At 34.6% G+C, this 13192-nt stretch overlaps 1 protein-coding gene across 2 annotated transcripts; it reads right to left on the reverse strand.

Annotated features, from left to right (window-relative positions):
* Positions 1–2397: 2397 nt before the first annotated feature.
* LOC125056209 (glutathione hydrolase 6-like) lies at positions 2398–13192 on the reverse strand. Of its 2 annotated transcripts, XM_047659216.1 has the most exons (9): positions 12943–13192; positions 9791–9951; positions 8527–8678; positions 7530–7724; positions 6887–7023; positions 5690–5858; positions 5104–5217; positions 3914–4029; positions 2398–2733 (listed from the first exon to the last, which is right to left on the reverse strand). In XM_047659216.1, exons 1-9 carry the CDS (start codon positions 12974–12976, stop codon positions 2426–2428), a joined length of 1386 nt encoding a protein of 461 aa, XP_047515172.1. In that variant the 5' UTR covers positions 12977–13192; the 3' UTR covers positions 2398–2425. The 2 variants fall into 2 exon arrangements, with proteins under 2 accessions (XP_047515172.1, XP_047515173.1); XM_047659217.1 differs by lacking the exon at positions 12943–13192 and having other exon boundaries at positions 9782–9908.

The raw sequence follows: 13192 nt of genomic DNA on the forward strand, positions 1-13192 counted from the left end.
ACTTTTAACGGACAGATTTAATTCAAACTTTGCGCACCTGTCAAAGATCGATGACAATGCAATAATCCGAAAAAAAAATAAAAAAAATGTAATTAAAAAATAAATAATAGTTAAAAAAAATAAAAAACACGCTTTTAAAGCACATCAAGCTAAAAAGTGAAAAATAATTCCTAATTTAGGCTGAAAATGGTAATGAACAAAAACACTTCTTCACTTTTTAGTTTGATGTGCTTTAAAAGCGTGTTTTTTAGTTTTTTTAACTATTATTTATTTAATTCACCTCCAGGGCTTTATGCGTTAGCGTGACTTAGTGTCAGTAAAAATATAATATTATTTTAAATCTCCCTAAAATTAAAATACGCGAATAATGGCAACACTGAAGACACGTCGCAATAGATAACAATGTATAGTAATAAATAATAGCCTTGCAGTGATAGGAATAGCAAATATTTCGTAGTAAATAATGCGTTGGCACGTGTAATGCGACTATTCGTGTTAAAACAATTAATATGTATTTAACGATAGTAATACATGATTATAAAGTTGTGAGAATTCTTTTAGATACGCGTGCACATCGTAAATACGCGCTTGACTAATTTATTGCGGACTTTTTTTAATAACGATATATTGTTTTAATTCAAATGATGTCAATGGTTATTTGGTTTAAAAATAATATTGTGCCGTCAAAATTCATTTCGAGAGAAAACCTCCATCAGGAGGATTAGTGCGTAACTAAATACGTTTTAAGGTACACAGCGAACACTAATTAATTTAACTTCTTTTCTGACGTTCATAAGTGTACTTGTTTACCTATATGAATAAAGTTATCTTGACATTACCTGACACTCTCGAGGAAGAAACTTTTCCGTTTATGGAAACGAAAGGAAATTTTTACAGTTACTATTCCTGTTTAGCTCCTATTGCAAGCAGCCTGATGTTACCTAGTAAAGTTTATTAGCGAAGCCTATATATGTAGCCGTTATCAAATTGACTATCAAGCACAATTATTTCATTTATATATTTTGAAGTTCGAAATTAGCGAAGCGAATTATTCAACGAAGAGCGGTTCGAATCGTCGACGACCACTCCCTCTCCGAGCGGCTTGATCCCTTGGCGTTGCGAAGAGAAGTGGGGTCACTCTGTATCTTCTACCGGATTTACCATGGAGAGTGTTCAGAGGAGTGGTTCGGATTAATACCTGCAGCTGCAGAATGCGAAATTCTAGCCGTATCACCTCGACGTCCGTCGTTCCACAACTGAGCGTTTTTTTTTTGACAGAGAGTTTTTGCCGCGCACCATCACTATGTGGAACCAGTTGCTGAAAAATTTCCAAACCAATTCGACTTAGGTCGAAATTTTGGAAATTGGTTCCTTCAAGAAAAGAGCGTACCAATTTTTTTTTTATAATAGGGCGAGGCAAACGAGCTAGCGGGTCGACCAAAAAGGGCAGTCTACGCAGCCCATAGACACCCATTTTTAGTGGGTGCGTTGCTGGCCTTTGAGGGAGGAGTAGACTCGCTTTTTGAACATTTGGAGGTCGTATCTCCGAGGGAAGACCCCCCCCCCCCGATTCCACAGATCGCTAGTTTGTTGAAAGGCCGGCAACACACTCGGGAGCCCTCTAGCATTGAGAGTGAACATGGGCGGCAGTATCACTTAACATCAGGTGAACCACCTGCCTGTTAACCCCTGTTCTATAAAAAGAAAACGACGGGTTGCACTCCGGGAGTGCCGGCAGAGGTGAAAACTTAAATAGTAACGTGGTGCATTTTTTATATTTTGGAATGGTTAGGGAATAATTTTGCACGAATTGCTTTAATTATCAGTATAAAAGTACTATAATTTATGTGGTAGGTTACAATATTTATTTATTGCACTATCGTACACAAACATGATAATTTATATAACATTAAATACGCCGCGCCAGCTGTCTACTCTCCATCCGTCTTACGAAACCTACACAAAATAATTAAATTAGTATTAAATAATTCAATTAGGAAAATTCACTATTTTTTAAGATGCCATTTTTTATTAGCGTCAGTGTGACCAAATCGTTAATAATAAAGCTTTAGACGTTTCGCAAATTTAAACCTTGATGTATTGACTTAAGGTCCAATTCCACATGCATCAATGTATCTGAGGAAAGAGACAAATGAATTAAAACCGTAACTATATATAACGAAGGTTCATATTCCTTTAAAAAACATCCATCTTACGAATTTTCGATCAGGACACGTGACCTGACGCGAGCTTAAATTTTTTTACCCTTCCAAAAAAAGTGTACAACGCCGCTAAGGAAGTTTTCACTTCAAACAGCACGAGCTACCAAAACCTTAAATATACTTAAGTCTGGTAATGTTTATAACGTACTTTACAATGCCCAAATAAAACAAAAACTGAAAACTAATAATTTAATCTCATTACACTAAAATCTGGATGCGAGGCCTCCACCACGACTATCAGCATGTGACAGAAGCTCATCGCTTCTTTGCTGTACTAAATTTAGTGCCGCAAGTGGAAGCGTGGCGTTAAGCGGTGGACCTTTTAACAGCGTTGCTAAAGCGGCTGGAGACAATATTCTGTCCGGCTCTAAAGCAAGGGATCCGCCAGCTTCCACAGCAACTCTAGCGCTTTCCACTGCTTCCACGATGTTCAAAGGCCCGTCCATAAGCGCTGTAGCCGCTCCTTGGGCTAATGCAGATAGAGATTCCGCTCCCATTATATAACGAGTTCCTGAAATAACAAAAAACGCTGAACATGGTGTTATTCAAACCAAATATTTTATATTAATACTAGCTGCCCCCGCGAACTTCGTTTCTCTTTAATGTGATTTTACTTAGCCTAGCTATTTTTCTATGCTACCCAGAGACTATTATGTTTTCCGGAATGAAAACTTTTAGGTTGTTCTGTGAATTTTTCTCTAATGAAGAATAGGGGTTGATCGTAGAGGGGTGAAAATGAAGGGTTATATGTATTTTTTAATGCCACATAATAAAAAAAATCCTTTCCAAAAAATAAAATATTTTTTTGGGGTGGACACCCCTTATCACTTAGGAGTTTTCTAAGCATGCTATCGAATGCCATATTTGTGTCAGGGTTAAATACTAGTAAAGAAAATGCTATTAGGGGAAATAAACAGTTTTCAGATTTAATAACTAAATTGTGTCTGGTATATAAAATATGGAAATTGGCCACGCCTTGATTTACCTAATTTTTAATTCCATTCAGTGAACGTTAAAAAACCATATAAAGGAAAGACACTTCTCAGAAATTCAAATAACAATTATCAAGGTTGGAAATATATACTAAAACTTTTAATTCGATTCCAGATTTGACAATTTCAGTGTTGCAACGTTATGACAAGTACTAAATAGTGACGTTGCGAAATTATTCGATACGGAATTGGAATATTTCCGGATCGATTCCTCTGTTTTATAGTAGTATATCTAAACAACTACTACTTTAATAGAAACTAAGTATATCAGGAAATTAAATATTTCTTAACGGATAATTTTGTTATAACGATTAATTTTACTAAGGATCTGAGAGTTTTCTTTAATAATTGTGTGTGAAATGAATAGAAAAGTTGATCATGAAGGAACATGAAAAATATTAAATTTTTATAAAATAAAGCAGCGGTTACTAATTAATAAATAACTATGTATTTATTTAAATAAAAATCAATAATTTAGTCTTTAATTGGCACACCAATATTATGATTACATAAACATAAATCGCGATTGTTTATAAATTTTTGGGTTCATCACTACGCTCATACGCTACGTTCATATCATTATTTTACAAAATGACAGTAGCTAATGTCAAATGTGGAATCGAAATAAAAGTCGTGGTATAATTAATTTATTCAGCAACTGAAATATCAGTTGCATGTTCATTTACAAAAATAACTCACCACAAACAAACTCGTCGACGAGAATAGCTGGCGCTAGATCAAGCGGAGCGGAAGGAATGTCTTGTTTCCATCCGGATAATGTGTCTTGGCCCGAACCAAAGGGGGCCGATAAACCACTGTAAGGTGTGCCAAATAAAACTGTGTATAATGGAGACACACAATTAATGTATAACTTGTGAAACATTACAAAATTGTATCGAGAGGAGACGGCATGGACAGAAGAATCAAGTTAAATTTCAAATATTTATTTTACAATATAAATGTATAAATTATATAGTTATAGTTTTTTTATAATTACATTAGACATAGAAATTTGTTGGTAGTTGTCCAACGGAACTCTCGTTCGAGGTACGTAATTAATGTAAATCTACGTCTTGGACCTAAATATTGATTACTTCCAGATGAGTAGACACGGCCGTGGGGTTCAAGTGCACACTGCACAGGCGCTAATTAAAGATTTAAGTTGGGGCCTGGTTGATACCAGATAGTACCGGTGACCCCAGAGCTGGTGCTTTTCTCGCTCAACGAATAAGTATCGCAATACAGCGAAGAAATATTGCCAGCGTCAAAGGTACACTGCCACAGGGACCAAACTTTATAAATTTGTTTTAATTTTCTTTGAATAATAATTTAATTTAATTTTTATAATTTAATTTTATTACAGAAGCTAATATAATATAATAATCAAGGAAATAACACATACATCTTAAGAACTTTAAGTGATGGTAGCAATATGTTATCTGTATAGGTGATACACAGGTTACCGGTACACGATGTATGTTGCCAAATTTGTAGCTTTTGCGTAATGCGCGTACGAATGCGACGCAAAGACGTAAACAATTAATACACTAGTTTTTTTCACTGGCAATAAATCATTTATATTTCTATATATGATACAGATAACGGCAAACATCTTGAACAAATGTCCTTGCCTGCGCAGAAGCGATTTTTAGGAATCACTGTCTATCGCGTGATTGCTAAATCAGTTGACGTTTGTGTTCCGCACTGCGCAAACTTTCCCCCACTCCCTTGTTTAATGTTCAAGATGTTTGCCGGTATCTATACAATATCTAGAGCGGCGTTTGAAGGTGCTTTAATAGCCTTATTAAAGCACCTTCAGACGCCATACAAGAAGCCTTTCTTGTATGTTAAGTGGGCTAATTAGTCTAGCGAATAATAAATAAACTTACGTGACTAGAGCAACATATGTATCTTGTGAATCCACTACAGCTAATCCAGATGCAACACCACTAGGCCATGAATCAGCTGCTGATATTGCTTGAGACTGCAGACTAGCTACTACCCTGCAAAATGACATACTTTAAAGTACGATGCCATCCACCCAATTAAATTTTTCTAGACCCAAAAATAATTTCTTTGATATTTGTCTCTAATTAAGAGAAAAGACCCACACAAAAAATATTTAGAAGTGGGCTATATTTATTTCCAAAATATAAAAAAAATGTCCATTATATGGATTATGTGCTATTAAAATCTAACTCTCTTCTTATATATTCTTAAAAGCCTTAAATTCACGGCGATGTATAGGTATAGGTACAAGTTTTCCGAACCAGTTCTTGGTTCAGACTGTTATATCAGCGATATTATAGACCAAGTGTGCATAGACACGAGTTCTCTTTTCCATAATAAACTTATTGGGCAGATCATAGTCAGTTAATATCCGTTGACACGCGACATGATAAGGTATGCACATCTCCTATGAAGCTGTCGAATATACCAAGACCAAACTATAAGGTAGAAAGTGTAAGGGAGTACCTATGATACGCCTCGAGAGAAGATAGCGGAGCAGGTTCGAAAGCTGTTGAGAGTGCAATAGCTGCCCTCGCACCCGCAGAACCAGCCCAAATTCGCCAGGTACCAGCTCGCACTGTGCCCACAGTACTTGATACAACGGAGCTCTCACAGAGCCACGATGCGCAGAGTTCTACAATATTCATTAAAATGTCTAAATATATAGTCAAGAATACAATAAATAAACCAGTGGCGCTAAAAACGTTTTAGGTCTGGGCCTCAGATTTCTGTATCTAATTCATGTTAATTAGTCAATTTAAGGCAAGTAGGTGATCAGCTTCCTGTGCTTTACACACGCTGACTTTTTGGGTCTTATGCAAGCCGGTTTCCTAACGATGTTTTCCTTCACCGTGAGAGCGAATGTTAAATGCGCATATAGACAGAAAGTCCATTGGTGCACAGCCGAGGATCAAACCTACGACCTCCAGATGATATAATTGCTATATGATCAAGTATATTATAGACAATACCTACACACACTATAGTTCTCCCACTTGTGTATTTTTAATATTATTATTTATTGACTTTAAATATTGCCACAATGAAGTCTTAATTAAATAAGAATGAATCGCAAAATGCCAAGCACAAAACTCGAAGTCGGCTGGACCAGTTCGAGTGATTTTTTATTTATTCCTTGAACTCCGAAGGTTTTTACGGACAGAAAAATTGGAAAAATAATTTTTAAATTTTGCATACTTAGTTCTAAGGTTTTTACGCCGGTAAAGCTAACAGCATAGCGTAGCATAGCACCATATGTTGGTATGAAGCTACTAAAAATACATATTTAGGCGAAACAAATTCAAGTTCGCATATCTCAATTTGAATATATTTCCTTATCACTAAGGCTACTTATAAATGAATGAAATTGAAAAACATCCTATTATTAGGCTACGTTAATGTTCTATGAGGTATAGCCCCAACAAAATGTGGAGTATAGGAGAAACGTACTTGTGTATATGTTTCATTGATAATATTTTGTTATAGAGGATCTTTCAACCCAAATTATTGTTTCAATGTATAACCCAGATATTTCGGTTTAAGCTGAGTTAGTATAGTTATAGGGATGTTCATGATACCATTAATTTAGAATAAATAAAAAGCTTTCGTCGTAATTTTAAGTTACCCGGACTATTTTATATTGGAGTAGCAGGAGTAACTCACCGGCACTACTATTCTGTTGTAATGTTTGCAAGTAATCTGCTAGAAGTGGTTCAGTATGCAATGTGCCTGCGACGTATCCGGGCGATAATTGCGAAGCACTGGCAATCGCGAGCCCCGCTGATATATTGAAGCCGTTTCTGGAAATTTAACATCAACATTAAGACCAATAAGTCTTTCCTCCAACTTCGATTTTGTTCCCTTCGGAGTTGAGATTCTTGTTTTCAAGTGCACAGGTGCTAATTAAAGATTTAAGATGGCGTCTGGTAGATAGAACCGGTGACCCCAGAGCTGGTGTTTTCCTCGCTCAACGAATAAGTATCGCAATACAGCGAGGAAATGCTGCCAGCGTTAAAGGTACACTTAAAGGTTTTAATATTAATTAAACATACTCTGGACTGAAATTTGCTAGGCAACCCATATGGATTATATTTATTGACATATTAAATTAAATATAAAATACGTTTCATTAAATAAGCATCTCGGTGAAGGTCGTTGTATATCGGGATCTTATACTATTATGTTCTAAGTTCAGGTTAAATGATTAATCCAGATTGAGCATTCTGATACAGACAACAATCAAATTGAGGCATGTAACCGCTTTTCACTTACACTTAATATAATATAAAATAAAGAAATTGAGAACCTTGCCAAATCAATAGCAGGTTGTAATAACTTCGGCCATGGCATTGTCCCGTACTTATCGTGTAATGCCGCCAGTCCTAACACCAATCTTGGTACAGGGTTCGGGTCTAGTGAGCTCCGAATACCGCCCCATTCCATTACAGCAGGCTGGAGATATGGCATACGCCGATATTCCCAGTATAGAAGTGATCCACTCCTGAAAAAATATTTATTAGTTGATAAACTCTGAAAAGATTAAATTGTCGTAGCATTAACGAAATTTTAAATTGTAATAGACCTGCAAACCCAAAAATGCAAGCAATGTTCGCGTTAAACTAAATCTAGAAGGATAAGTAAAATGTTTTCTCGAGACAAATTTTAAAAACACTGCATATTGTAAAACTTTAGATGTAGAGTATTAATTAACTATATCAATTATAATGAGTAAAATAACATTAACATTATAATTGAGTTATAAAAATCAAGCTCTTGTGCTTTAAAATGTGAAACAAAGTATGCCCTACCATCTATCTAAGCGGTACGGACTTACAATAACACTAGCTTCAAGAATTTGTATTAGTTCAACTATATTCTAACAGATGGCGCTCAAACCAATATTATTAAACCTAACATAATTTTGTAGGTATTATTACGGTTTATTTACAATAGATGGCACTTAAATCAAGTACTAAATGTCTTAGAAGCAATATTATTGATATTTGTTTGTGTATTATTGCAGCAACTGCAACTCCTGTGGGTTTATGTAATGGCTTGAAAACTACTAAAGATCTTTGCCGGCGTCGCAAGGCAAGACATTGACAAAAATTAAATTCTAGTGATAATTTGTAATGTGTAAAGGAAAAAAAATCTAATACTTTGTTTATTCGGAATGGAAAGTCTAAACGATAATTTCAATTTTTTAATTCCTTATTAAGTAACAAATAGCTGACATAGATTTTACACCCTAACAGTTGCAAGGCTTAAACATACTATAGCTGTTTTAATAAGCCGTTACTTACGCATCCAACGATGTCCTATGCGGCGCTACAACAGCCAGGCAAAATGAGCTCGCAATTGCAGCGTCTATAGCCCGGCCACCGGCTCTCATTATACTGGTTCCGATACTGCTGCATTCTGCTGCAGATGAGGAGACGGAGCCGTGAGGTACAACCTGAAATAGTATTGTTAGACTTATTATATAATATATATTATACTGTATACACACGTATTATATTATATATACGTATATTATATTAACGAATTTTTTACATATCAACTTTGACATTACAAAACAATTTTTTTTTAAAGACAATTCACACCAATAGACCTAGTCCCATGCTAAGCTGGTGAAGCTGTGTTATGGGTAGTAGGCAACGGATATACATACATATTATAGATAGATAGACATATAAATACATATTTAAACACCCAAGACCTAAGCACAACACCAAATGCTCATCACATCGATGTTCGTCTCAGCCGGGGATCGAACCCGGGACGCATGGATTCGTAGTCAGGGGTACTAACCACTAGACCAATGAGTCGTCGTTACAAAACAAATGTATTGGTTTACGCGAGTATTACAGAAGTAAAGTAAAAGATTTGATTAATTTAATATAGATATTGCTTGCGCTGGAAAATGTAAAAAAGACTTTAAGACATTGTTTTGTTTTAATTGCAAATATTAGATTGTTGATGTATATAATATGACGCTTCTTTCACTTTGATATTCTAATGGTAAGTGAATTATACGTTCGATATGTGTTTAGGGGAGGAAAACCGGGGCTACAGCCTCCTAAAAAGACCTTATTAATAATAAAATATTGTATTCTTGGTTTGACAATAAATTACTTATCAGAAAACTGAACTGATTTCTTTTTCCATTTTATATGGAAAATATTTTGGGGACAGGACATTCAACTAGATTTTTAATGTATTACCTATTGTTAGTTATATTTTTTTTAGTTTATTAAAGAAAAGCTGTGTAAAAAGGCTTACTTTAAAGTTAACGATTATCTAGTTGATAAAAGGGACTGGGACTAGTGCTAGACAGGTTACTTCTAATTAATTTGCGATAATTGTTTTAAAATATTGATGATTATTATTGTTTGATGATTTGCTATTTTAAAAGAGAACCGAGAGATTTTTACGCCGGCTTTATCTCGGCCTACCCTCTGTCTTCTTTGCCGATATAATACGTGATATCTTATATTCCATAATAAACATATTTTATTTTTTATAAAATAGTGCATAGTAAAAAGTGCATCTATGTACTTAAGTTACTTGGTAGTCTCCGTAATATATTTGAGTGATGAGGGCGATTGTTACAGCGACTGTTAGAGTGGCAAACGCTCCAATGATGATCCGGGGTCCACCAGCGCAGAGACCACCAGCTGTCGTATGGTACTGCTTTAGTGGGACATCTTCGCGAAGTTCTACCACACCTGCAAAATACAATTTTTTAATATAGGATAGGGTGAAAATGAACATATGGGCCGCTCATGGACACCGATTTTAGTGGGTGCGTTGCCGGCCTTTGCGGAGTATACTAATTTTATTAACAATTGGAGGTCGTATCTCCCAGGAGACCTGTTAAGTGGCTCGTGGACTTGTATTGTCAAACTTTTATCAGTAAAGAGAATATATTTTTTAATATGCATTTTAGAAGTTCTAATAAAATTTCCACGGATGTATGTATGTTTATGGGATTAAAGGCTGTAATTGATTTGTACATCACCCAGGTCCGGTGGAAGACGCAAAGCCCACCAGATCTAGCTTAAACAAATACAATCCCTTTTTAGGAAAGGGGAGAAAAGACACTCCCCTGCTGTATACTTTCTAGGCCACAGATCTGCCCAATCGCGTGCTAGGGTTATTAGTTGCTATTAGGGGTCTTATAAAAAGTGTAGGTAAAAACTTGTGAAGTATACACGAAGCTATTCATGCCGCATATATGCAAAGTACAAGAAAAGAAATGTAATCCTCAGTTGTTAATTACTTTCATGTAATTAGATTATTGTGCAACACTTTGCGTTTGTAATGTAATTAAAATGTAATATGTAATTAGTAATTAGCTATTTTCGCTTTCACATTTAATACGATTAGTCCTAGGTTCCAAATTTAAAAAGAAGAACTAGAAGAGATGTTTCGCTTAAATTCTCGGTAAATCAGTGAAGGTCAAGTTATAAGCGGATTTTGAGCTATTTTAGTTAAACATTTAGAGTGGCAACGTAAACTATTTAAATTCTAGAGACTATGTTAAGTATTAGATAGTACATTAGTATAAATAAAATAAAAAGTCTTTTTATTTCTTGCAAAAGAACAAAGTAAACTTAATTATATTTTGACACATATATTTTTAAAAAAGTTTTTTTTTTAAATATTTTTTTTTATATTTATAATAATAACTTCTTTATTTCCTATAATATCCTACACTATTTTGACAAGGCCTTAAATTAAAAAAAAATCTTATAATATATTAGATCATTCACAATCACATAAGAAATTGGTTTTTTGTGGGGCATTGAAAGGGGCCCTTTCAATGCTGTCTTATATATGTGTTTATTGGAATAAGATTTAAGTGGCAGCATCTTTTAAATGGTCATCGTATAATTTTCTGAAGTAACTTAGCTGCAGTCATATTATATTTTTTAAGGCAACTTTGTACAAGTCAACCTTCCCAAAATAATCATTTTATCGCCGATAATCCAATCCATCCCTTAAAAACCACAGCCAGTTTTAATCCCGTGAATACATGCAAAATATGAAGATAAATATTAAGAACATTTTGGATTCGGTTTAGAAATAAATTGATTATAACAGTATTCCAAAATTAGTATCAAAATCGAAATAAACTATTTAAGGTAGCCGTCTTATTACGGAAATGAAAGATTTTGCTCCGATAGCGGCATTGGACGACAAATAGATGTGATTTAACTGAAAGATTCTACAATCATACTGGTTGTATTATAAACTGCGTGTTAAATTAAATATATGTGTCATTCATAAAAAATATGGATGGTGGTGTTTTAACTCAAACTCAAAAGATCTTTATTCATATAGTTAAACAAGTACACTTATGAATGTCAAAAAAATAAGTTAAATTAATTGTAAATTTACATTTACTACCAGTTCTCAAGTCAAGGGCGTAGAGCGGGCAAGAAGAACTGGCAAGACTTTCCGCCACTCTTTTTAATCGCTCGCTTTGAGTCATATAAATTGTTTGAACTGAAGCAAATCAATCCCAAGGATTAGGATCATTTAAGTATTTGTTAAATTTATGAAAGCTTTATTGATTAATTCTCTAATTTCGCTTAGAAGAAACACGCACGCTAACTTTCAGAACCAAAACTACCTAAAAAACCTAGAGAGAGTCTAGTAAAAGACTATGGTTTCTAGATTGACATAGAAGGGTAACAAACAATCCAGTAAGTAAACATAAGTTACTAGGTAGATCGTAGATTTGAGGATTGATTGTATATGCAAACAAACATCAGAATATAGACAAAAATTTGGGCTGGTTGCATATAACACCATATCTGGACAACAAATGGATAATAAAACACAATGGAAAGAACCACCCGATTAAAGAAGTGCGCCAAAAAGAAGGTATGCTGATGACTTGATAGAAATAGCAGGAAAATACTGGCAGACTATTGCGTTGTGTAAAAAAAACATGGCGATTATAAAGAGTTTATTGCCAGTTCTTCTCTTCCGTTCTACGCCCTTGATTTGAGAACTGGCACTAAATGTAAAGTTAGAAGCATTTCATATACATTTCTTTTTTTGACGATCATAAGTGTACATTGTGTTACCTGTATATGATTTTTGAATTGGCAAAGAGAAAAGGTTTGGAAGAGGCCTTTACGCAAGAAGGGTCCATATCCACATATCCAGGTTTGAAATGGAAATATAATCAAGGCTTTATTATTTGTATTATAAACTAGGTGACCCGGCAAACGTAGTTTTGCCATGTATATTATATCTATGAAGCATTGTTTTAGTTCAACAAAAATAACTTGTATTTACAATCATAAAAAATAGGAATTGATCGTAGAGGGGTAAATTTAGGAGTTGAATGTATTTTTGTATGCTGTATCATAAAAAAATAAAAACAAAAAAAATTTGAGTGGATAGCCCTTATCGCTTAGGGGTTTGAAAGATAGATAGTAGCTGATTCTAAAACTTACTAAATATGCATAAATTTTGAAAACTATTCACCAATAAATTATTTTCTGATAGCAATAAGGTAAATGCGTTTCTAGTATAGTAATATGAGATGGTCATCAACGCAACAAAAGTATTTTAGTCTGAATAGTTAAAGTATTGTAGTCACAGTACTTCATAAACAAAACCGATGGCGTTCTTTATTCAAATTTTGAGTTTTGTTTGAAAGTTCTCATACAACAGTAAACAGTAGATATCTTCAAACAAACCTGGAGTAGAATTTGGTTCTGGACTCACAGACATTGCTACAATTTGTCAACTTTTAAGACACACACAACAACACAACACACAACATTTTCCGCACTCAAAGATTATATATTTTTGACATGTTATAACTATTATCTATTAGGTTTTAAATAATTTCACTTGTTCAACGTCTTGCGAGGCACAACTCGCGGGTAACTGTAAACGAGGCGCGGGAGTCGATGGTGACGTCAGCTTCGTTTTTACTTTGCATTC

The sequence above is a fragment of the Pieris napi genome, chromosome 14 (assembly GCF_905475465.1).
Source record: "Pieris napi chromosome 14, ilPieNapi1.2, whole genome shotgun sequence".
NCBI lineage: Eukaryota > Metazoa > Arthropoda > Insecta > Lepidoptera > Pieridae > Pieris > Pieris napi.